The 26,519-nt window shown below is 43.3% G+C and overlaps 1 protein-coding gene across 4 annotated transcripts; it reads left to right on the top strand.

Annotated features, from left to right (window-relative positions):
- The first annotated feature begins 1,222 nt into the window (after nt 1-1,222).
- On the top strand, nt 1,223-25,756 carry LOC110525835 (poly [ADP-ribose] polymerase tankyrase-1). Of its 4 annotated transcripts, none has more exons than XM_021606285.2 (28): nt 1,224-1,742; nt 2,716-2,940; nt 3,290-3,385; nt 3,565-3,601; nt 3,694-3,769; nt 6,370-6,390; nt 8,832-8,926; nt 9,158-9,224; nt 9,335-9,521; nt 9,744-9,865; nt 10,181-10,272; nt 10,411-10,489; nt 10,709-10,880; nt 11,137-11,216; nt 11,353-11,498; nt 11,931-12,096; nt 13,127-13,346; nt 13,668-13,777; nt 14,182-14,370; nt 16,094-16,334; nt 16,497-16,579; nt 16,739-16,859; nt 17,050-17,147; nt 21,062-21,136; nt 21,390-21,495; nt 21,679-21,874; nt 22,095-22,251; nt 23,881-25,756. In XM_021606285.2, the coding sequence occupies exons 1-28, from the start codon at nt 1,289-1,291 to the stop codon at nt 23,965-23,967; spliced, it is 3,798 nt and encodes a 1,265-aa protein (XP_021461960.2). In that variant the 5' UTR covers nt 1,224-1,288; the 3' UTR covers nt 23,968-25,756. The 4 variants fall into 4 exon arrangements, with proteins under 4 accessions (XP_021461962.2, XP_021461960.2, XP_021461963.2 ...); XM_021606286.2 differs by having other exon boundaries at nt 1,229-1,742; nt 21,688-21,874; XM_021606287.2 differs by lacking the exon at nt 6,370-6,390 and having other exon boundaries at nt 1,223-1,742.
- Nucleotides 25,757-26,519: the final 763 nt, after the last annotated feature.

Raw genomic sequence — 26,519 nt, 5'->3', positions numbered from 1 at the left:
TGCAGATTAGGAGACAGCAGCTGGCAATGAATTATTGGGTCAACCTACAGGGACATGGGGTGTCTCAGCCGGCAAAAGTGATTTTACAGGCATGCTGGGAACATGAGCGAAGACCGAACACAAGCTTTGGGTGGGTGGGTAATACCCAGGCGAAGGAGATGGGGTTGTATGGAAGGGAATTTAGTCCAATTGTAGCTATTCCTGTAAATCCACCATGGCTACTCCCACCTCCAGTAGTTGATCTAGAAGTGTTGGAGAGACGACAGAAAGATAGGGTGTTGATCCATCTGATTTTTGAGATGTCTGGATACTGTATCAGAATTTTGTGGCTATTTACACCGATGTTTCAAAAGATCCAAGGACAGGAAACACTTGGTCAGAATTTGTAGTGCAGGAATGTGGTGTGGCAGTCAGGAAACATATTACAGATGATCTGGTTGTATATACGGCAGAGCTGATGGCCATACTGTTGGCCTTGCAGTGGGTGGAGGAAGTCAAACCAGACAGGGTAGTTATTTGCTCTGATTACTGTACAGTGAGTCTCCAGTCATTTAGCTCACAATACCTGCTGTATGATGTGCTACAAACCCATTGCAGGATTAGACAAATGAGTACAGATAAGATTTACTTCAGTTCCAGCCCATGTGGGGGTGGAAGGATATGTGGCAGTTGATGTACTGGCTAAACAAGCACTTAGTAATGGGGATGTTGAGGTTGTAGTTTTAATGACCAAGGCAGAGGAAAAAAGACTGATATGGACAGTGATGTTGCAGAGATGGCAGGAGATTGATAGGCAGGCATTTAGTTCATGTACAGAGGAAGGGGAGGACGGCAGGAAGGGACAGAAGAGAGGAGGCTAATTTTACAAGATTAAGGGTGGTATACAGCCAGTTGAATAAGACCTTAAATGTGATAGGAAAGTATCTAACAGGAAAGTGTGATTATTGCCAGGAAACAGAAACCGTGGAGCATGTATTGCTACAGTGTGGGCAATATCGGGTGGGAAGAGAGAGGTTGAGCTCTAGTATGAGAGAGAAGGGGATACAGGAAATTAGTTTAAAGGGTATATTGAGTTGAACGTCATTAGATATAGTCTCAAATATTGTATATGTTTTATTAAGAGCAACGGGGCTGACAGGTAGGATTTAGTTTCTCCCTGTCGCTGGCCCACACTCCAGTACAGTAGGTGGCGGTAATGCACCATAACGTTGGATGCCATCCGCCGATAAATCCCACTGAAGAAAAATAAGAAAAAGGCTGTTTTTGTTTCCAGTGAGCTGCTGCGAAAATGGCGGTGTCTCGTCGCTCATCGCAGCAACAACAGCTGGGTAACCTGCAATCTCCGCCACGAAACAGTTCTCTTTCTGGAAGTCCTCCGGACTCTCTGCCAATTGATATTGTGGCAGCGACGTCAGTGCCCCCGGATGGTGAGCGTGGATGCAGCGCAGGCATGGAGAATCCTTCGGGCTCTCCGGATCTTCCAGCCCCGGCCCTCAGCACTGGGAGCAGCACAAGCCCGACCACAACAACCTCCGGCGGGGAGAGTAGTATTGTCTCGAGCCCCGGTTCAGGAGGCACGAGCCCCGGCGACGGCAGTAGCGGGATCGGTGGAGCTTTCAGGGATCTATTTGAGGCCTGTCGGAATGGAGATGTATCCCGTGTGAAGAGACTTGTAGACTCGGTGAATGTTAATGCGAAGGACATGGCCGGGCGAAAATCTACCCCTCTACATTTCGCTGCAGGTTAGCTAAGCGCTAGCAAGCTTTGTTTTTGTTGTCAGCGCGAGCTGGATCGTTGACGTGTTTTCGCACATCGCCTTACTTGTGCGTGCTAAAATATCAGAATCTGTAGTTGTCACGACGGGAATGGCTCTCTAGTTATTAGTTAACAATACATGTTCATATTTTTATTCGCTAACGTTAACTATCTGGCTAGTTTGCCAAGACCAAGGCCCATCGAAAACGGCTTGCAAACTATAACGCTAAAAACAGTTTGGCACACCGACCGATGGGGACAGAAGGCCTCAAATCTAACTCATCCCTCGTAGCTGCTAACTACTTACTAAGTGTAATCAAAAATTCACGGATGTGTTGTTCCATGGGTGTTAATACATTTAATCATTGGCGACCCCCATTACTAACACACCCCTGTTCAGCAAAGCAATGGTTGGTTACCAGCTGATTTATGGAATCCGGACTGTTAGTGCAGGGCTTGGACAAAATTGTGCACACCCCGTTTTGACATTCTAGAGGATCTGCAAAAAAGAGTAGTTTAGGTTGTTGATATTTTGCTCTCTGTATTTTTGTTAGTTTTCTTTTGTAGAAGTGACATTACTTTACCATTTAGGCAAAAGGTCACCCCCTCCTATACATTTTGATGCTTTTACCCAAAATGACTTACAGGAGGAACAGTTAGCTCGGTGATTCTACACAGCAACCTTTCGGTTACTGGCCCAACCTCTTAACCCCTAGGCTACCTGCTGCCTTATAAATTGTGCCTTCCTGTATTGTACTTATGCTAAAATGTTTATTCTGTTCTACTGAGCCATTTACTTTATGTTGATATTCTTATCTTTATTTCTTATTGTTGTTGCATTGTCGAAGGAACCTGCAAGTAAGCATTTAGTTGGACGTGCATACCACGTGTCTCCTTTACATACACCTAATGAAACTTAACTTGTATTCACTGACCAGGTTTTGTCTGTTGCCATGTCAGGTTTTGGACGAAAGGATGTGGTTGAGCACCTTTTACAGACTGGAGCTAATGTGCATGCTAGAGACGACGGTGGTCTCATTCCCCTTCACAACGCCTGCTCCTTTGGCCATGCCGAGGTGGTCAGTCTCCTGCTGTGCCAAGGTGCAGACCCCAATGCACGGGACAACTGGAACTACACACCTCTGCACGAGGCAGCCATCAAAGGCAAGATTGATGTGTGCATCGGTAAGGATGGATTACCATGATGATGGTCTGTTTTGTTTTGTCTTTGAATATAATGAGGGTGACATGCACATCCTAAACCTGTGATGGGCCCTTTTTTTATTTTTATACTGTGATAAATTAATGAGAGGTCCAGACAATATTGCTGCTCCCAGTGCTTTATTTCTCCAACCAAATATACTATTTTGTTTCTTTCAACACTGTTAACTTTTCCCAAATTAACAAGGTTTATGTTGACTATATTGAATTTATGTCATCTACAAGGGTACTTAGGTGCATTACTATAGTTAAATTAAAGTACTCTAAACTCAAAGGTATAAGACTATAATTGAATTAAAATATGTGCACAAAGTGCTCCTCCAGCATGGCGCCGATCCCAACATCCGTAATACGGACGGCAAGTCTGCCCTGGATCTGGCAGACCCCTCTGCCAAGGCTGTGCTCACTGGTGAGTTTCCTACAACTATCCCCTTTCAGTCAGTTATCTCCTCCATTATGTTGGGTATGTTCCAGGTTGTCTTTCTGTTTTAACTTGACTGCGACTTTAACCACCTGGACTGTAACCTTTTATGTGAATCATGGCTTGTCTTGACTTTGTACTGTTCTAACCTGTTTTTCTGTATTCAGGTGAGTACAAGAAGGATGAACTCCTGGAAGCAGCAAGGTCAGTGCTATTTTTATGTTACTTGTCACATCTTTACACATTTTATAATACAACATATGTAATGTCTCTCCTCTGTTATCTGTGTGCTACAGGAGTGGCAACGAGGAGAAACTGATGGCACTACTGACCCCGTTAAATGTCAACTGCCATGCCAGTGATGGCCGCAAGGTAAAATATCACCATCTCAACCTTCCATCCCCACACATTCTGTTAATGTTGTATACTATTGTAGCAGATGCTTGACTTGTTCATAAGATTTGCGTGACCAACGGCAACAAAAGTATGGAGAAACTCTGTCAGCCTAATTACCAAAACAAAGACACTGTTGTGTGGGGATTAAAAACACCATCTCATCCTAGTCTGCATAATATGAAAAGGATTTGTCATTGGATTGGATTTAAGCAGGGGAAGCTTGACTCAATTTACTGTATTGACTTAAAGGGATACTTGGGATTTTGGCAAGGAAGCCATTTATCTGCTTCCCCAGAGTCATATGCACTAATGGATACCATTTTTATGTCTCTGCATCCAGTATGAAGGAAGTTAGATGTAGTTTTGTGAGCAGATGCTAACTAGCGTTAGCGCTATGTCTGGAAGTCAGTGGGAAATATTTTTATATCCAAACCAAGATAGACCACAGCCTGTCGTTTCCAATAGGACCAAATGAGTCATAGTGGGCAGAACAAGCAAGGAGGTGGGCAGAGCCAAGCAAGAGCTAGCGAGATCCTACTGGCCCATTCTAGCAAGCGTCTGCATATTTCCTTTAGGTAACGCCTAGTCAGTGAAGTGCACTGAGTAATAACTCAATTCACCTTTGCATTCCTTTGAAACAATGCCATTTTTTAAGCTTTGGCAAAGGGTAAAGTCTACAAAACTTAGTCCACTCTGTTCATAACAGATTGTAGTTTTGGCAACAGAACTGTATTGAGATCAAATGTTTCATCGATGAGACAATTTGCTAAATGTTGGCCAAACTCCATCTCCTTTCATCTTCTGCCGGCCACTGGGCTTCCTCTCACTACTATATTTTGTATTAAGTGGAAACACCAAGCGGGTGCTTCATATTTATACATCTGGTGAAATATCCATTAGCATGCTAGCAATTACCATAGACTTCCAGCCATTGCGCTAAAACTAGTTATCAATTGCACTAATGCTAGTTAGCAACATCTTTCACACTGCACAGAGACATAAAAATGGTAATGGTATCCACGTGTTCATCTGACTCTGGGAGAGAAGATAAATGGCCAAAATCCTTCAGTATCCCTTTAACGGTTATCTATCAACATGGATTTCTCTGCTATTTGACCTAAAAGATGCCCATCTGTCTAAAATATTTTTAGCTCCTGTGATCAGTCGAAATGTAATCTGTTTCATTGTATATTAACATGGCTCACCCTGTTCAACCATCCCTTGTGTGTAGAAGTTAAGTAAAAAATGTTTTGCTGTGGTTAAGACTAAGGCTCTTAACTTATTGGCAAAAAATATTTTCACTTTTATTTTGGTCCCTCAATTACCCCTAACCCTAGAAACACTGATCCTCTGTCTTCTGCACACCCAATGTTTTCTATAACCTAGTTGTCCCTATATCCATTGAATTTTCCTAATTTCTAACAAAACTGTTATCTTGAGCTCTAATTGAATATAATAGCTCTAAGCTTTCAGCTCTTTTTCTTTATGTAGGCCTAAAAATCTGTTTAATATTAGGTCATGGTTAACCACGTCCATTCCTATTCTATCATGTAGTGTATATGTTATGGGAATTAAATTTTAGATCATTGCATTCTGCCTCCTTTAGCACACTGTGTCACTGTCATTGACTTGCTGTCATGACTCATGCCAGGCTTTGTCGGCATACTGTAGATAGGGTGCCTGTTTAGGATTATAAAAATCTTTGCGTTATTGTTTTTAGCTGTTGATGCGTGAGTGTTTAGATCAAAGAGCATTGTGCTTCACCAGAGCCTTCCTTTCTCTACTCGGGCGTCATGACTAGACAATTAACTTCAATCTGAGGAAAGTGTGTACTTGAAAAGTCAGAAGTCTCTACTTTGCATTGGTAATTGTGGAGTAGGACTGGGTTGTTTTTGATTTTTATATTTTTTGTTTACCCCTTTTCCTGTTTGGCACCAGTTTTTAAATATTCAGTTTTTCACCCCCAGTGCATTCTCATAAATATGGAAGTCCTCGTCAAAAATCTCCTAGTTGGCAAGAAACCATATCTTGGTCTCCTTTTCGTAATCATGAGTAATGTGTACTCTTGAGGCTATTGACTAGGATGAGCAGTATTTTTCTGCCATCATATTTCACTATGGCTAACCAGGTCCCTGAAGTGGCTACATTAAAATCCTAATCAATATTCTTTGATATAGGTTTTCCAAGCACATTACCTTGTTCTCAACTGACATTTAGGAAATCCTAAAAAAAAAAATCTAATCATAGCAGATTTTCCTCCATCTCTGATTTGTTGGTGGAACATATTTGGGTTTATGACTGGGCCATTTGTCCTTAGGGGATAACCAGAGAGCCTGGCTGCCTTATTAAGAATACCTCTGAGAAGCCATGAGAGAAGTCACATTTCCCTTAAGCTGTGTACTCATTGTACCTGGTTTCACTATGAATTTATATAAAGTGATAATTCTGCTGTGTTTTTCAATTACTTTAAAAGGGTAGGCTAGAAGTATCCTCTCTTGCTGTGAAAGAAAAATGCTACAATTTTGTAATGTTTTGTTTTGTTTTTTTTGTGTGAATCTGGCAACATTGTCGATCAGTCAACATCCCAAAAAATGCTGGTAAGTTTCTCGATAACAGCCACCTGATTGTTGCACTTTTGTGATGTACATTTTTTTCTTTAATCCGTGTTTTATTTGAGCAATACGCTGGCTCTCACTCATAATTGCACATCATGGACCTGGGTCTACTGGTCACTTTCATATTTCCCACCCAAATGCTTGTGTGTGTGTGCGCCAGACCTGGGTTGAAATACGATTTGTTCTCTTTCAAATACTTTAGCTGTGCGTGATTGAGCTTGTCTGGTGCAATAGTAATGATGGAGTAGGACTAGTCCCCAAAGTGTAAACTACGCCCATTTGACACTCCAGGCAGTCTCAATCGAATTCTGAAAGTATTTGAAATTTCTCAGATGTGCCTACTATTTGAACCCAGGTGTCGTGTGTGTTACTGCATGTGGTGGAGGTTGGAAGGTGGTTCTAAGGCCACTGCCGCTCAGCTCGTTGGATTTGGAAAGGAGCTCAAATTCCACATTGCCTGCTTTTCCAGAGTGCTCCCTCCTCCTTTCTGCACCCCTCTATCTAACTGCTTTACACCCTTTCACCTCTGCCAAGTTTCAATCACTTCTTGCTCTTCAATCATTCTATTTATTGTAGGCCTGTGACTTTCCCTTTTTTGATAATCATATGCGCATGTCTGGAAGCCTCCACCTGCATTTTGTCAATCAGTTCTTGTACTGTTTGTGATTTGGTCACTGTCCACTTCTCACTTCTTCTAGTCTTGACTAGGTCACATTCCTTGGTTAAAAACAAAACAAATAATTCCTCATCTTTAAGTGCTGTGCCGTCGTCGCTGCTCATGCTTTTTGTATTAATGCATTTCTTTCCTTGTGATTGCCTTCATCGAACACTGAATGATCCTATTATTAGTCAGGGCCCGGTTTCCCAAAAGAACTGAAGACCATTCATTGCCTTAAGATGCTTTTGGGAAACCGGGCCCTGATTTGATTTGGTTAATCTGTCGTGTTCTGGTGATTCAGTGATCATCCTCACTATAACTGAGTTGTGCAGTGGTCTTATTTTTTTCTTAATACCAGTGCATGAATGCTACTGTTTCTTCCTCTCTGTCTGCAAGGTCAACTGTTGGTAGACTCATGGGTGGATAACTGTTATCTATGACACAGCTTTGCGTACCACTAACGTTGTAATGCTTGGTTCACATAGGCATCATGTGATTTGGAATGGGCATACACAAACATTTTTATGAATACACAGTAGATTCAAGCCTTCCTTAGCCAGCCTTTTAGCAACCTTTTATGTTTTGTAAGGGGTGTAGTTGAGGGACAAACTCTGCTTTGACTAGCTCAATGTTTACATTTCACATTAATTTGATGTATGTTGGAGGTCAGATTTCCCTTTTCTCCTTTATTTTCAGAGGTAAGCTCATGTCAGTGTGTGACTTGCATAGATAGGGCAGTTGTTAGTGCTAAGCGATTAACCACTTTTTTGTGTGTTGTGGGGTGGGGGGGCTATTAAACAACTAATTGACCAACGTCTGTTAAACTCCTTGAATTCCATTTGGTTAAGGTTTTTTGCGAGACGAACTTGCCGTTTCTCTAGAGAGAAATCAAATAATTCACGAGAGAAATCAAGTCAAGAACTGTGGGAAGCTGGGCTGAAGGGAGTTGTAGTTTTCATTAAGCAAATATTCAACCTAGTTCTGCTCGGGAATGTGGTAATGACCATAACCCATTTTGCCTGTTCTTTCCATCTTGGATAGATACACTTTTATGCCTGCTACGTTAGATTAAATACACACACACACCGCATGAGGGAGGAATGGACACAACAGAACGACAGAGGGTTAGAGACAGTTCGTGGAAGTATGCCTTATCTACTTTGAAGAACTAATAATAAAAAATATAAAAAATGTCAGACTGCTCTGCAGCCTACTTAGGCAGACTAACCGAGCTAAATAGGATGACTAATGAGAACGCAGAAATAATATTGTCTGGCTGCTACTGCCTGAGCAGAGACGATGACTTTAAGGAATTAAAAATCAAGTAATCAAATAACTAAGTAACATACACAACTGATATTTTAATATTTCATGGTAATTCCCTTGATGTATACTCATAGTGAACCTGGCAATTGAATGTTCACTATTTTTTTGCCTTTGGAATTTCCATTAAAAGCCCTAAAATAATTTTAATGTCATTATTTCTTAATGCATTTAATGTATAAAATATTTATTTTTTAATAATCAAACCGATCCGACTTCAAAAAGCACTAGTTGTTGTTTTGGGGTGGACTAGAGCCTTTCTGAGCTTGCATCCTTCCACCATTTACCTTGACTGCAATGAAAACACACAGACCACCTAGTGTATACAGTTTGCTTCCAAGCATAATCAGCCACTCACTCACTCTGGCTCCCTAAAGGCAGTGTGTTCTGAGGTGCATTGACTCTGAGCTCTGTGTGTCTAATAACATGTCCTCTTTTCCAGTCCACCCCACTGCACCTGGCGGCTGGTTACAACCGCGTACGCATCGTCCAGCTACTGCTGCAGCACGGGGCAGACGTCCATGCCAAGGACAAAGGGTAAGACAATTCTGAAATAGACTGCATCGCAAAAACGCCATATAGGCCCTGGTTAAAAGTAGTGAATTATATTAGGAGCCATTACCCTGTTTTCTCGTCTAAGACCCATTCTCAGACATTTTCACAGCTGAGAAAGTCAACCATATTGTCATGGTGATAGAATATGTTAATTTGTAGAACTTGAAATGAATGATGATCATTCAATTAAAAGGCTGTATATTTGTCATACAGTGGCCTGGTCCCTCTTCACAACGCCTGCTCCTATGGACACTTTGAGGTCACAGAGCTTCTTCTCAAGGTAAGGGTTCTATAGACCTGTTATTGAAACCCCGCTTTAATTCGACTTTTAGAATGTCGAATGCTTTTATTGATGGAGAATGACTGATTAACTCATCTGTCTGTTTACAGCATGGAGCGTGTGTGAATGCCATGGACCTGTGGCAGTTCACCCCTCTCCACGAGGCCGCATCTAAGAACCGTGTGGAGGTGTGTTCTCTGCTGCTGAGCCACGGGGCCGACCCCAACCTGCTCAATTGCCACTGCAAGAGTGCCGTGGACTTGGCCCCCACCCCTGAACTCAAAGAGCGGCTCACCTGTGAGTTCTGCTGGGAGACATGCATACACACACACACCCCTTATACATGTTAACAAATAAGAAAAACATACTTATACACACACACACACACCGCTCCCTATTCACAAAGACTATAGACGGCACACCACACACTCTCACACGCCTTCTAAACTGAAGATAATGCCTGCCTGAGCACTCATATCTTCTCACATTTAATGTCAATATCCTCTTTCTACCATCCAGATGAGTTTAAAGGTCATTCGCTGCTCCAGGCAGCTCGGGAGGCAGACATGGCCAAGGTGAAGAAGACTCTGGCTCTGGAGATCATTAGCTTCAAACACCCACAGACCAACGAGACAGCCCTGGTGAGATCCATTCTCCTTCTGGCTAATGCTCAATGTCACAGTGCTGACACCTAACATTATCTCATAATATACAGCTATGGATGTGTCCCAAATGGCAAACTATTCCCTTTAGTGCACTACTTTTGAAAAGTTGTCCGCGGTCAAAAGTTGAGCACTATATAGGGGACAGGGGTGCCATAATATTATGTCTCTATCAGAACGTGTTTGTGTGACATGCATAACCTAGGATGACCACTATAAAACGAGTACAAAACGTCAAGGATTTTGCATAAACCATGTGATGGATTCATGGAAGGAGTTGTCCCTCTGTTTCAGCACTGTGCCGTTGCTTCCCCTCACCCCAAACGGAAGCAGGTGACCGAGCTGCTACTGCGTAAAGGTGCCAACGTCAACGAGAAGAACAAAGAGTAAGACACCATTAAAACTCAGAGACCATGTATTTTGGGACCTTTGCACGCCGTCTGGAAACACTGCCATATGCATTCATATAGCACCTGAGTGAGGTACGAATGGTTGTCTCTGTCTCTCTCTCATCCTGTCTGTAGCTTCATGACGACTCTGCATGTAGCGGCTGAGAGAGCACACAACGACATCCTGGACGTGCTGCAGAAACATGGAGCCAAGGTGAACACTGCAGGGTCTCACTATTACCATATCATTTAATGTACCTTTTCATCTAGCTCTCTTCACTCCTTTCTCTCTCTCACTTGCTCCTAGCCTCTATCTGATAATGTGACTCAAATTATTTCATGAAATAAATGTATCATATTTAGCTTGTGAGTATGTTGCTGTTTGAGTGACTGGCTCTTCCCTCTGTCCGTCTCTCTCCTTCCCTCCCTCCAGGTAAATGCGGTGGACACCCTGGGGCAGACAGCCCTCCACAGGGCAGCCCTGGCGGGCCACATCCAGACATGCAAGCTACTGCTGAGCTACGGGGCCGACCCGGCCATCGTCTCCCTGCAGGGCTTTACTGCCTCACAGATGGGCAACGAGGCCGTGCAGCAGATCCTCAATGGTACAGCAGTAGAGCGTCTTGGTTAAATACAAAGATTATTTTTCATATTCTTCTATCTACATTGTGATTGACAATGTTGCTTGTGTGGATGTCAGATGCATGGCCTTAAATTCTAGGCTATGCCAATCAATGTTGGAAAGTTAGCAAGATGTATAATAGAGAAACTATTGATTTATGTTGCTCATACATCTTAGTGTTTTTTAAAATGTTTTATCTCTCGGTATGTTATTTAACAATGTTGGTCTCTTTCATACAGAAAATATTCCAACTCGTAACTCTGATGTCGACTACCGGTTTCTGGAAGCCGCCAAGGCTGGAGATTTGGACACTGTGCAGGTAAGCTGATCAGCTACATTGTCTCCGGTTCGTGAGTTCAATCCCGTTACATGCATCAACGATGCTCTACATACCACCAGGAATCCAAGATGTCTCCCTCAATCCTCTCACGCTTGATCTTCTGTCTGTGTTGTAGCAACTCTGCACTCCTCAGAACGTGAACTGTCGGGACCTGGAGGGTCGTCACTCTACCCCTCTGCACTTTGCTGCAGGCTACAACCGTGTGGCCGTGGTGGAGTACCTGCTACATCACGGAGCTGACGTACATGCTAAAGACAAAGGGTACGTGTCGTCCTCCTAGTCCACCCTAGGTGGACAATGTAGCCTAGCGGTTAAAGCGTTGGGCGAGTAACTGAAAGGTTGCTGGTTCGAAACCCTGAGCCCGGCAAGCAAAGAAAATTATGTCTGGTCTTGTCTCGTTCCTTGAGCAAGGCATTTAATCCTAATTGCTCCTATAAGTCAGAGCGTCTGCTAAATGGTTAAAATGTTAATGTATTATCTTGGTCTGTCTGTTTTTACAAGACTGTGGCTTTTTGCATCAGATAGTCCATAAAAAGGCTTTCATTCTGTTTTGAATAAGTCTTTATCATTGGATTTTATTTTGCATTAAATACACACAGTACTTGAAACTTTCAATGATTTGAAATACATCATTTAAAGGATCTCTGTTCCTTCGGTGGTGTAACTAGTCAGCCTCTTCTGTATGTCCTGCAGTGGTCTGGTGCCCCTCCACAACGCCTGCTCCTACGGTCACTATGAGGTGGCTGAGCTGCTGGTGAGACATGGGGCATCGGTGAACGTAGCTGACCTCTGGAAGTTCACCCCGCTCCACGAGGCTGCCGCCAAGGGCAAATACGAGATCTGCAAACTGCTGCTCAAGGTTTGTCTTACTTAACAATATGTAAAGTGTTGGTCCCATGTGTCATGAGCTGAAAAAAATATCCCAGAAATGTTCCATGCGTACAAAAAATGTATTTCGCTCAAATGTTTGGTACACATTTGTTTGCATCCCTGTTAGGGAGCATTTCTCCTTTGCCAAGACAGTCCATCCACCAGACAGGTGTGGCATATCAAGAAGGTGATTAAACAGCATGATCATTACACAGGTGTACCTTGTGCTGGAGACAATCAAAGTGTGCAGTTTTTACACAACACAATGCCACAGGTGTCAATTTGTTTTTGACTACAGTTGGGCATCGTAACCGACTTCAGTGGGCAAATACTCACCTTCGATGACCACTGGCATGCTGGAGAATTGTGCTCTTCACAAATGAATCCCAGTTTCAACTGTACCTGGCAGATGATAGATGTGGTGTCGTGTGGGTGACTGGTTTGCTGATTTCATTGTTGTGAACAGAGTGCCCAATGTTGGTGGTCGGGTTATGGTATGGCATAATCTACGGACAACGAACACAATTGATTTTATTGATTGGAAATTTGAATGCACAGACATACCATGACAAGGTCCTGAGGCCCATTGTCGTGCCTTTCATCCACGCCATCACCTCTTCATTCAGCATGAACAATGAACCATGTTGCAAAGATCTGTGCACAATTCCTGATTGCTGAAAATGTCCCAGTTCTTCCATGGCCTGCATCTCACCAGACATTTCACCCATTGAGCATGTTTGGGATGCTCTGGATCAATGTGTGTACAATGGCGTGTTCCAGTTCCCAACCACTTCACAGTCATTGAAGAGGAGTGAGCCAACATTCCACAGGCCACAATAAAATGGTGGTCAAACCAGACATCCACACCCCTACCTTTTTTTAAGCTATTTGTTACCAACAGATGCATATCTGTATTCCCAGTCATGTGAAAACCATAGATTAGGGCCTAATACATTTTTTATTGTTGCTTGTTGCGTTTTTATATTTTTGTTCAGTGTATATTTATGATGATTCTCCAGCATGGAGCGGACCCCACCAAGAAGAACCGTGATGGTAACATGCCTCTGGACATGGTGAAGGATGGCGACACGGACATCCAGGACCTGCTGAGAGGAGACGCTGCGCTGCTGGACGCTGCTAAGAAGGGCTGTCTGGCCCGCGTCCAGAAACTCTGCAGCCCAGAGAACATCAACTGTAGAGACACACAGGGACGTAACTCCACCCCCCTGCACCTCGCAGGTACTGGACGTACCAGCCCTAAGAATCTATTCATGGAATCAAATCCATTTTATATTTTTATAAAGCACACTTTACATTAGCAATTGTCAGTGCTTTACAGTTACCCAGCCTAATCCCGTAATAGCAAGCAAAGCAGTGGAATCAATTCATTTAATAGCAAATGTGGAACCCACACACAGACGCTTATCTCCTTACATACAATTATGACAGGCAGATCATCAAACCCTGGGAATTTAGATCATTTGGAGCTATATTATTACTTAGACACATTACAGAAATATCTTTCATGTTGTCATCCTTCATGTTTCTCCCCTCCTGTAGCTGGCTACAACAACCTGGAGGTGGCGGAGTATCTCCTGGAGCATGGGGCTGACGTCAATGCGCAGGACAAAGGAGGCCTCATCCCCCTGCACAACGCTGCCTCCTATGGGGTGAGTTCGCGCCAAGTCTACATCAGGCCTTGGAACCCATTGTACATGCTGTACTTTTTTTTTTTTTAGCATAGACGATGCATACAAAACACCTACCCTGTGACCTTCTGGCCTAAAATATGTAACAGCTTGGAGGATTTCTTAGAAGGTATTGTATGCATTGTTTAGGTTACAAAACCTTATAGAAAACCATACAGGACAGGAGAAAACACCCACACTGTGAAAGTGACCTTGTGGAAAGCTTCGATTTGTAAGAGTTTGGATGTCATCAGTTTTTGGGCATGTCATGATTAAATTGTTTTGCTGATCTCCTCTCGTGGCTCATCTGCTACTTCTATCTTCTCTGCTCCTCTCCGCTGTCTCTCATCTACTCCTCTCCTGTCTTTCCTCTTTCTCTCTTACAGCACGTGGACATTGCTGCCCTTCTGATAAAGTTCAACACATGTGTGAACGCTACAGACAAATGGGCCTTCACCCCACTCCACGAAGCAGCTCAGAAGGGCCGTACCCAGCTGTGTGCTCTGCTGCTGGCCCACGGAGCAGACCCCACCATGAAGAACCAGGAGGGACAGACCGCACTGGACCTGGCTACGGTAAAACGTCTTGCTCCCCTACTGTTAAAGCAGTTAGCAATGCCACAAAATCAAGTGTTTTTTGCTGTAAATTATGATATGCTTACCATTTTTTCCCCATCTACAGTGCATTCGGAAAGTATTTAAACCCCTTGACTTTTTCCACATTTTGTTAGGTTACAGCCTTCTTTTTTTTAATGATTAATTAATTTTTTTCTCATCAATCTACACACATTACCCCATAATGACAAAGCAAAAACTGTTTTTTAGAAAGACCCTTTCCTCAGTACTTTGTTGAAGCACCTTTGGCAGTGATTACAGCCTCGTCTTCTTGGGTATGACGCTACAACCTTGGTACACCTGTATTTGGGGAGTTTCTACCATTCTCCTCTGCAGATCCTCTCAAGGTCAGGTTGGATGGGGAGTGTTGCTGCACAGCTATTTTCAGGTCTCTCCATAGATGTTTGATCAGGTTTAAGTCCAGGCTCTGGCTGGGCCATTCAAGGACATTGAGACTTGTCCCAAAGCCACTCCTGCGTTGTCTTGCATGTGTGCTTAGGGTCATTGTCCTGTTGGAATGTGAACCTTCGCCCAGGTCTGAGGTCCTGAGTGCTCTGGAGCAGGTTTTCATCAAGGATCTCTCTGTACTTTGCTCCGTTCATCTTTGCCTCGATCCTGACTAATCTTCCAGTCCCTGCCGCTGAAAACCATCCCCACAGCATGATGCTGCCATCACCATGCTTCACTGTAGGGATGGTGCCAGGTTTCCTCCAGATGTGAGGACCAAAGCGTTCAATCTTGGTTTCATCAGACCAGAGAATCTTGTTTATCATGGTCTTTAGCTGCCTTTTGGCAAACTCCAAGCGGGCTGTCATGTGCCTTTTACTGAGGAGTGGCTTCCGTCTGACCTCTCTATCATAAAGGCCTGATTGGTGGAGTGCTGCAAGATGGTTGTCCTTCTGGAAGATTCTCCGATCTCCACATAGGAGCTCTGTCAGAGTGACCATCGGGTTCTTGGTCACCTCCCTGACCAAGTCCCTTCTCCCCCGATTGCTCAGTTTGGCCAGATGGCCAGCTCTAGGAAGAGTCTTGGTGGTTCTAAACTTCTTTCATTTAAGAATTATGGAGGCCACTGTGTTCTTAGGGACCTTCAATGCTGCAGAAATGTTTTGGTACTCTTCTCCAGATCTGTGCCTCGACACAATCCTGTCTCGGAGCTCTACGGTCAATTCCTTCGACCTCATGGCTTGGTTTTTGCTCTGACATGCAATTTCAACTGTGGGACCTTATATAGACAGGTGGGCCTTTCCAAATCATGTCCAATCAATTGAATTTATCACAGGTGGAATCATCAAGTTGTAGAAACATCTCAAGGATGATCAATGGAAACAGGATGCACATGAGCTCAATTTCGAGTATCATAGCAAAGGCTCTGAATACTTATGTAAATAAGTTATTTCTGTTTTATAATTGTAATAAATTGGCAAACATTTCTAAACCTGTTTTTGCTTTGTCATTATGGGTGTGGTATTATGGGTGTGATTAAAAAAATACAAATCATTTATAAATCCTTTTTATAATAAGGCTGTAACGTAACAAGATGTGGAAAAGGTCAACGAGTCTGAATACTTTCCGAAGATAGATAGATATATATCTCCTATTCTATTTTAGGGATTATGCCAACAATTCGAGCCCCTTCTCACCCATGACTTCTCTCTCTAATTATTTCCCCCTCCTCTTTCAGGCTGATGACATCCGTGCCCTGCTGATGGATGCCATGCCCCCGGATGCCCTGCCCATCTGCTTCAAGCCCCAGGCCACGGTGGTCAGTGCAGGCTCGGTCATCTCCCCAGCCTCCACGCCCTCTTGCCTGTCTGCAGCCAGCAGCATCGACAACCTGGCTGGGCCGCTCAACGAGCTCGGGGCCGCAGGGACCTCCGGAGTGGCCGACGGGGCCGCAGGCTCCGACAGGAAGGAGGGGGAATGTGAGTATAGATGAAGAGCCTGGATCGAAACTGAGCTGTATTTTAGCAAGCAGCTGATATTCTACTAGTTTTGGTTGAATATGGTTGAAATCTTAGTCAGTACAGATGAATCAGTCATTTTACTCACATGCTGAATTTGCTCTTGTTGTGTTTGTATTCCAGTGGCGATGTTGGACATGAACATCGGTCAGTTCCTGAAGAGCTTGGGTCTGGAGCATATAAGGGAAATCTTTGAGAGAGAACAGGTGAGTGTTCATTGATTTGGGTTTCATGTTATCATTTTTAATTTAATAGGGCTTCTAATTAGTCAGATAAAATATCAATCTTTGCCCCTCTTGGAGTAGCTGTTGTCATGTCACAGTTCAGGATCCCTGCTCTGTACGAAATGTCCTGTTCTTTCCCAGATCTCTCTGGATGTGCTGGCTGACATGGGTCACGAGGAACTGAAGGAGATTGGGATCAACGCTTACGGCCACCGACACAAACTCATCAAGGGAGTGGAGAGGCTGCTGGGGGGACAACAAGGTCAGGACATTCCCAGAGAAATCTCTGAGGCGCTAATGTGATGTTTCCCATTTATTGTTGCATCAAATACTTCCCAGACTTTTCTTCCTATTCCTGGAATGGAGATTCTCTATTGAAAGTTATATGTAGTTCAGGATTAGGTTATATAACCAAGTATGAGTGTGTAACAGGTGCTTTGTTTGTTCTCCAGGTGCCAACCCGTACCTGACATTCCACTGTGCCAACCAGGGCACGGTCCTCATCGATCTAGCCCCTGACGACAAAGAGGGCCAATCAGTGGAGGAGGAGGTGGGTACAGACAGATGTGTGTGTGTCAAATCAAATGTTATTTGTCACGTGCTGAAAATTCTTACTGTGAAATGCTTGCTTACAGTGAAATGCTTATTTACTAGCCCTTAACAAACAATGCAGTTCAAGAAATAGTTATGTTTATTTAGTAAGTTTTTTTTTTTATTACATAACAAAACAATGCTATATACAGGGGGTACCGTTACCGAGTCAATTTGTGGGGGTACAGGTTAGTCGAGGTAATTTGTACATGTAGGTAGGTGTAAAGTGACTGCATAGATAATACACAGCGAGTAGCAGCAGTGTAAAAACAAAGGGGGGTGGGGGTCAATGTAAAAAGTCTGGGTGGCCATTTGATTTAATTGTTCAGCTGTCTTATAGCTTGGTGATAGAAGCTGTTAAGGAGACTTTTGGACCTAGACTTGGCGCTCCGGTTCCACTTGCAGTTTGGTAGCAGAGAGAACAGTCTATGACTTGGGTGCTGGAGACTTTGACAATTCTTAGGGCCTTCCTCTGAAACCGCCTAGTATATAGGTCCTGGATGGCAGGAAGCTTGGCCCCAGTGATGTATTGGGCTGTATGCACTACCCTCTGTAGTGCCTTATGGTCAGATACCGAGCAGTTGCCATACCAGGCGGTGATGCAACCGGTCAGGATGTTCTCGATGGTGCAGCTGTAGAACCTTTTGATGATCTGGGGACCCATGCCAAATCTTTTCAGTCTCCTGAGGGGGAACAGGGGGCGTTGTATGTACCCTCTTCACGACTGTGATAGTTTGTTGGTGATGTGGACACCAAGGAACTTGAAACTCTCCACTACAGCCCCTATGATGTTAATCGGCCCTCCTTATCCTGTTGTCCACTAGCATCTCCATTGTCTTGCTCACAATGAGGGAGAGGTTGTTGTCTTGGCACCACACTGCCAGGTCTCTGACCTCCTCCCTATACACTGTGACATCGTTGTCGGTGATCAGGCCTACCACTGTTGTGTCGTCAGCAAACTTAATGATGGTGTTGGAGTTGTGCTTGGCCTTGCAGTCGTGGGTGAACGGTGAGTACAGGAGGGGAATAAGCACTCACCCCTGAGGGGCCCCAGTGTTGAGGATCAGCCTGGCAGGTGTGGGGTTGCCTACCCTTTGGGGGCAACCCATCAGAAAGTCAAGGATCCAGTTGCAGAGGGAGGTGTTTAGTCCCAGGGTCTTTAGCTTAGTGATGAGCTTTGAGAGCACTATGGTGTTGAACACAGAGGTGTTATTTTTGTCCAGGTGGGAAAGGGCAGTGTGGAATGCGATTGACAAATTATGTGGACACCTGCTCGTTGAACATCTCATTCCAAAATCCTTGGCATTAATATGGATTTTCACCCCCCTTTGCTGCTATAACAGCCTCCACTCTTCTGGGAAGGCTTTCCACTAGATGTTGAAACATTGCATTGCTTCCATTCAGCCATAAGAGAATTAGTGAAGTTGGGTACTGATGTTGGGCGATTAGGCCTGGCTCGCAGTCGGTGTTCCAATTACTCTCAAAGGTGTTCGATGGGGTTGAGGTCAGGGCTCTGTGCAGGACAGTCAAGTTCTTCCACACTGATCGACAAACCATTTCTGTATGGACCTTGCTTTGTGTAAGGGGCATTATCATGCTGAAACAGGAAAGGGCCTTCCCCAAACTGTTGCCACAAAGTTGGAAGCACAGAATAATCTAGAATGTCATTGTATGCTGTAGCATTAAGTTATAAGTTCCCTTCACTGGAACTAAGGGGCCTAGACCGAATCATGAAAAACAGCCACAGACCGTTTATTCATCCGCCACCAAACTTTACAGTTGGCACTATGCATTGGGGCAGGTAGCCTACTCCTGGCATTTTGTAGAATAATAATGAAGAAAAAAAAACTGGAATGAGTAGGTGTGTCCAAACCTTTGACTGTGTTTTATTTAACACACACACACACACACACATAGAGTACCAGTCAAACGTTTGGACACCTTCTCATTCCAGGTTTTTTTTTTCTTCATTATTATTCTACAAAATAAAAATAAAGAGATCAAAACTATGAAATAACACATATGGAATAATGTAGTAACTAAATAAGTGTTAAACAATCAAAATATATTTTATAGTTGAGATTCTTCAAAGTAGCAGCTCTTTGCCTTTGACAGCTTTGCATTCTCTCAACCAGCTTCACCTGAATTGCTTTTCCAACAGTCTTGAAGGGGTTCCCACATATGCTGAGCGCTTGTTGGCTGCTTTTCCTTCACTCTGCGCTTTAACTTATACCAAACCATCTCAATTGGGTTGAGATCGGGTGATTGTGGAGGCCAGGTCATCTGATGCAGCACTCCATCACTCTCCTTCTGGGTCAAATAGCCCTTACACAGCCTGGAGGTGTGTTGGGTCATTCTGCTGTTGAAAAACAAATGATAGTCCCACTAAGCGCAAACCAGATAGGATGGCGTATTGCTGCAGAATGCTGTTGAAGCCATGCTGGTTAAATGTGCCTTGAATTCTAAATAAATCACTGAGTGTCACCAGCAAAGCACCATCACACCTGCTCCTCCATGCTTCACGGTGGGAACCACATATGCGGAGATCATCCATTCACCTACTCTGCGTCTCACAAAGACAAGGCGGTTGGAACTGAAAATCTCAAATTTGAACAGTTGATGTTGAGATGTCTTTTACTTGAACTCTGAAGCATTTATATGGGCTGCAATTTCTGAGGCTGGTAACCCTAATGAACTTGTCCTCTGCAGCAGAGGCAACTCTGGGTCTTCCTTTCCTGTGGCGGTCCTCATGAGAGCCAGTTTCATCATAGTGCTTGAAGGTTTTTGCGACTGCACTTGAAGAAACTTTAAAAGTTCTTGAAATTTTCCGCATTGACTGACCTTCATTTCTTAAAGTCACAATGGACTGTTGTTTGTCTTTGCTTATTTGAACTGTTCTTGCCATAATATGGACTTGGTCTTTTACCAAATAGGGCTATCTTCTGTATACCCCCCTACCTTGTCATAACACAACCGATTGGCTCAAATGCATTAAGAAGGCAAGAAATTCCACAAATTTGTAACAAGGCACACCTGTTAAGTGAAATGCATTCCCGATGACTACCTCATGAAGCTGGTTGAGAGAATGCCAAGAGTATGCAAAGCTGTCATCAAGGCAAAGGGTGGGTACTTGGAAGTATCTCAATTAGAAAATATATTAAGATTTTTTTATAACACTTTTTGGGGAAGAGGGGTTATTACATGATTCAATATGTGTTATTTCATAGTTTTGATGTTTTCACTATGATTCTACAAGTTAGAACATTTGTTGAAAATAAATTACAACCCTGGAATGATTAGGTGTCCAAACCTTTGACTGGTACTGTCAAAGTATTAATGTTTAATATGTGTAGCCTAGAAAATAGCCCCCCAAAAATTAAAGCATCTAATCAACAATTGCATTATTTCCTTCCAACTATTGACTTTTTTCCCCAATTGCAACCAGTTTTGCCCCAAAACATTTACAACAAGGTCATATTGATATTTTTATAAAATGTTTTATTTATTTTACAATTTCATGCTGAAACCCTCATATTTAACAGCAATGGTATTCATTAAGTTGATAGTTTTACATTTAGGATGTTTTACTGCTTTGTTATTCAGTTTTTCCTTTATTTAAATGTTTTTTTATACATGTTAAACAGGGGGCCAGAGATAAGAGGCGTCTTATCTGAAGTACCCGGAAACGCCACTAGATGTCATCGGGGAAAAAAATATATATTCCTTGATGGTTACCAAAATTCTAATAGTTTCTGATCATATACCCTCCCTTTGCAACTCTACTCAAGGGTGAAAGAGTGCCATGTTTGCAGAAATGTAATGAAATCCTGTGCTTTTTAAGACTAACTTTATTTTTTCTTCTCTCTGCTCAAGATGCAAAGTAGCATCAGAGAACACAGGGATGGAGGGAACGCAGGAGGGGTGTTCAGCAGATACAACATCATCAAGGTCAGCTTTACATTCAATTACAGTACTACACACTCTACTATCTACATTTGCTCATATGATGGATCTCTTTGAGATAGAAATACACACATCTTTACTTTGGTACTACCCTTGATCACAGTTATTGGTTGGTAAGAATCCACTATGGTTTCAGGAACTCGTGCAGCGTTAACAATCCCATCTTCTGAAAAGGAAGGAATATTAGAAGTCCTCACTATTGCTTCTCTAGTTGATTCCTGTCTGTGTGTCCATGCAGATCCAGAAGGTGGTCAACAAGAAGCTGCGGGAGCGATACACACACCGCCAGAAGGAGATATCGGACGAGAACCACAACCACCACAATGAGCGCATGCTCTTCCATGGTAACAAGACATATATTATAACCGGTTTTATTTCTTTTTTACCACGCTCCTGGTTATTTCTTAATGCCAATAATGTCTTAACTGATCATCACTGGATAAATGTTAACCCTGTTTATCATTTATTTATTTTTAGCGATGTCAATTTCAATCGTATTTGACATTGTTCTTGTTTCATGTTTTTTGGTTCTCCAGGTTCTCCGTTCATAAATGCCATCATCCACAAAGGTTTTGACGAGCGGCATGCGTACATCGGAGGGATGTTTGGAGCAGGGATCTACTTTGCTGAGAACTCCTCTAAGAGTAACCAGTATGTTTATGGCATCGGGGGCGGCACCGGATGCCCCACTCACAAAGACCGCTCCTGTTACCTGTGCCACAGGTGAGACATGATCTATAGAAAGAACACATTTAGGTGTATTTAAGGCTTTACTACTCTAACTCATGAAAAGAGAGCACTTGATGACTCGAGAGCATTCTATACCACTGTTGCCAAACTAGTGCCCCTCAATCAATTAATCAATCAATTCCGGCCTTCATCAGAGATTTGTTAATTGTGAAACAATTTGACGCCTCTTCTCCCTGTTCTTTGTGACCTTCAGGCAGATGTTATTCTGCCGCGTAACCCTGGGGAAGTCCTTCCTCCAGTTCAGTGCCATGAAGATGGCCCACGCCCCCCCTGGACATCACTCTGTGATTGGCCGGCCCAGCGTCAACGGCCTGGCCTACGCAGAGTATGTCATCTACAGAGGAGAGCAGGTGAGATTTCAACTCCATTCAATACAACTTTAATTATACCCAAAGGCAATTCCAGACATTATGGACACAGATTAAGCCTCAACCTGGACTAAAAAGCATCCACAATGGAAAATAATCTGTACTCCATTACACTGAACAAAAATATAAACGCAACACGTAAAGTGTTGATCCCATGTTTCATGAGCTGAAATAAGATCTCCCTGAAATTTTCCATAAGAACAAAAAGGTGTTTCACATATTTTGTGCACATTTGTTTACATCCCTGTTAGTGAGTGTTTCTCCTTTGCCAAGATATCCATCCACTTCACAGGTGTGGCATATCAAGATCTGATTAAACAGCATCATTACACAGGTGCACCTTGTGTTGGGGGATAATAGACGGCCACTCTACAATGTGCAGTTTTGTCACACAGCACAATGCCACAGATGTCTAAAGATTTGAGGGAGTGCGCAATTGGCATGCTTAATGTAAGAATGGCCACCAGAGCTATGTTCATTTCTCTAAATCAATGTTGGAGGCAGCTTATGGTAAAGAATTTGGCAGTACGTCTAACAGGCCTCAAAACCGCAGACCACATGTAAACACGCCAGCCCAGGACCTCCACATCCTGCTTCTTCACCTGTGGGATCGTCTGAGACCAGTCACCTGGAGAGCTGATGAAACTGGGTTTGTGCAACTGAATAAAATTTGCACAAACTGTCAGAACCTGTCCCGGGAAGCTCATCTGCGTGTGCGTCGTCCTCATCAGGGTCTTGATCTGACTTCAGTTCGGTGTTGTAACCTACTTCGGTGGGCAAATACTCATCTTTGATGGCCACAGGCACCGTGGAGAAGTGTGCTCTTCACAGATTAATCCTGGTTTCAACTGTACCGGGCAGATGCAAACGCCTTGTGGGCTAGCGGTTTGCTGATGTCAACTTTGTGAACAGAGTGCCCCGTGGTGGCGGTGAGGTTATGGTATGTCAAGGCATAAGCTATGGACAACAAACACAATTGCATTTTATTGATGGCAATTTGAATGCACAGAGACACCGTGACGAGATCCTGAGGCCCGTTGTCATGCCATTCATCTGCCACCATCACCTCATGTTTCTGCATGATAATGCACGGATGGTCGCATGGATCTGTACACAATTCCTAGAAGCTGAAAATGTCCCAGTTCATGCATACTCACCAGACATGTCACCCAATGAGCATGTTTCGGATGCTCTTGATCGACGTGTACGACAGTATGTAAGACAATGTGTTCCAGTTTGTGCCAATGTCCAGCAACTTTGCACAGCCATTGAAGTGGGACAACATTCCACAGGCCACAATAAACAGCCTGATCAACTCGATGTGAAGGAGATTTTGCGCTGCACGAGGCAAATGGTGGTCATGCCAGAAACTGACTGGTTTTCTGATCCACTTCCTTACTTTTTTTTTTTTTTAAAGGCATCTGACCAACAGGCATATCTATATTCTCCAGTCATGTGAAATCCATAGATTAGGGCCGAATTCATTTATTTCAATTGACTGAATTCTTTATATGAACTGTAAATCTGTAAAATTGTTGCATGTTGCGTTTTAATATTTTAGTTCCGTGTATTTGCTCTTCTCATTGGCTTCTGTCCCATGTGTGTTTGCAGGCCTACCCAGAGTATCTCATCACCTATCAGATCCTTAAGCCGGAGAGTACGGCCGCGTCTGCTGCAGGAGCGGAGCAGAAGTCTTAGTCCTGCACCACCAGACCAATCTCACACAGTTACTGAACACAGTCCTCCTGACCCACAACATACAAGACTGAGGCTTTTTAGTGTTTTGTCTCTGTGCTTTTTTGTTTTATTGTAATGTCTAAACCTTTTTTACATTTTCTTCACAGCCTGAGTTCCAGTTCAATTCTTCTTGTCCAGTAGAGTTAACAGTAGACTGCTCAGGCGACATATGAAGTATACTGTAATATATTATCTGCTTGTGGTGATAGTTTTTCGGTTTCCTTTGCATTGGCTGCATGCATAGACAGACGCATGTATAGCCCAATAGCGTGTGTGGGTTCCCCACTACCTACCCCTGGAGAGGGTTGTAGAGATTCACCCTCTCGTCTGCCCTACAGTGTCAGAATATTAACAATTCGCTACCATTCTCACCTTATCATGCCTTGTGACTTGGAGAATCCTCTCTCAACCCTGTTGTTTTCAACCAGAGTATGTAACCCCTGTAATACTGGCCTGCCCCAGCCATCCTTACATGCATACATACATACTATACATGACCAAAGGTATGTGGACACCTGCTCATCGAACATCTCATTCCAAAATCATGGGCATTAATATGGAGTTGGTCCCCACCTTTGCTGCTTTAACAGCCTCCACTCCTCTGGGAAGGCTTTCCACTAGATGTTGGAACATTGCTGCGGGGACTTGCTTCTATGCAGCCACAAAAGCATTAGTGAGGTTGGGCAATTAGGCCTGGCTTGCAGTCGGGGTTCCAATTCATCCCAACGTTGTTCGATGGGGTTGAGGTCAGGGCTCTGTGCAAGCTAGTCAAGTTCTACCACACCAATCTCGACAAACCATTTCTCTATGGACCTTGCTTTGTGGATGGGGGTATTGTCATGCTGAAACAAGAAAGGTCCTTCCCCAAACTGTTGCCACAAAGCAAAAAGCACAGAATCATCTAGAATGTCATTGTATGCTGTAGCATTAAGATTTGCCTTCACTGGAACCAAGGGGCCTAGCCCGAACCATGAAAAACAGCCCCAGACCATTTTTCCCCTTCCACCAAACTTCATAGTTGGCACTGCATTCGGGCAGGTAGTGTTCTCCTGGCAAATGGTGAAGCCTTGATTTATCAATCCAGAGAACGCATTTCTACTGCTCCAGAGTCCAATGGCGGCAAGCTTTACACCACTCCAGCCGACGCTTGGCAATGCGCATGATCATTTTAGGCTTGTGTGCGTGCGACTGCTCGGCCATGGAAATCCATGTCATGAAGCTCCCGATGAACAGTTCTTGTGCTGATGTTGCTTCCAGAGGCTTTTTGGAACTCGGTATTGTTTTTTCAATGGAGATTGCATGGTGGTGTGCTCGATTTTGTACACCTGTCAGCAACGGGTATGGCTGAAATAGCCAAATCCACTAATTTGAAGGGGTGTCCACATAATTCTACCAGTACACACGTTTAATGGGAAGAGAACAATTATCTACTCACACATTATTATTGTTATTATTATTGTTCATTGCACAAGAAAAGATGTGAACTCCACATCCCGGATTGCCATGGTCTTATTCAAATCCATGTGTAAGGATTTGCACTTTTAAGTAGAAAACTATTTAAGTTATTTGAAATTAATTGCAAATGTTATGGGGGGGGGGGGGGGGAAATGTATGTACAGGTTGTGTAAATGGATGTGTATAACTTGATGTTTTAACTATGTAATTTGAGTTCTATTGTAAATTAAGTCTAAATTCTGTTCTGGTCTTGATTCTCTCTACTTTTTGAATAAACATTATCCACGTAAGAGCAGTTTGCCAAGACTTTATTCACATGTTGGCTGATTATTCTCTACTGTTAGTAAAATAGTATTCAGTTACTTTAGAAAAAATTTGATACAAAACTCATATCAACAAATATTTGCTCATGATGGCAGAAGTTATACATGTTTTAGTTGTAGAGAAAAGTAATTACACAGAGCTGATAACCCTTAAAAGCACAAAAGTTTAAAGATACTTGAGGCATGGATACCTTAAACAAATCCCAACAGCTTGAGCAGTTCAACACCTGATTAGTTATTACAGCGCCATAGATAATACAAAAGTCATGTATTTAATAAGAAGCAAGTCCGACTGTTTTAAAACTAGCTCCATTACTAAACAGTAGCTACAAGGGTTTTCTCCAATGAGTTTCTGGCTCTTTGTCGAGTGTCCTCGTGGCTGGTGAAGGGTTAACGTCTTCTTGAGTCTCTGGCACTGGAGTAGGGACTGGAGTCGGGGTACTAGCTGGTCTCTAGGATTATGATAGGAGGCTGTACTCCAATAGTTGGAGATAAAGGGAACCTGTTTGCCTAGTATGGATTCATGGCAAATAGGGGAATAGGGATTCAAGCTATTTGGAAACTGGTTACAGGGGTTAGGGTATGAGGGGTCAATCTATATGTGACCTGGGGAAGAGTATTCTGTTTCACGGGGAGTCCAGGTTTGTCTCCTATGTTTCCTCTGCTGACCAATCTTTGTCAGTATGGTACCTAGATCACGTAAGGGGATGGGGTCAGTGATGAGAATGTAAAAGA

The sequence above is a fragment of the Oncorhynchus mykiss genome, chromosome 6 (assembly GCF_013265735.2).
Source record: "Oncorhynchus mykiss isolate Arlee chromosome 6, USDA_OmykA_1.1, whole genome shotgun sequence".
In the NCBI taxonomy this organism is placed as follows: Eukaryota; Metazoa; Chordata; class Actinopteri; order Salmoniformes; family Salmonidae; genus Oncorhynchus; species Oncorhynchus mykiss.
The sequence above is the reverse complement of the archived record's forward strand: the minus strand, read 5'-3'. Positions and strand labels throughout refer to the sequence as shown.

What these genes read in the sequence shown, in the direction of transcription:
- LOC110525835 (XM_021606285.2), top strand. Translation starts at nt 1,289, where the DNA reads ATGGCGGTGTCTCGTCGCTCATCGCAGCAACAACAGCTGGGTAACCTG. An exon ending in ACAACGCTGCCTCCTATGGG is followed by an intron (nt 13,778 to 14,181) that starts GTGAGTTCGCGC and finishes TCTCTCTTACAG; the next exon opens with CACGTGGACATTGCTGCCCT. An exon ending in TCCTGTTACCTGTGCCACAG is followed by an intron (nt 21,875 to 22,094) that starts GTGAGACATGAT and finishes TGTGACCTTCAG; the next exon opens with GCAGATGTTATTCTGCCGCG.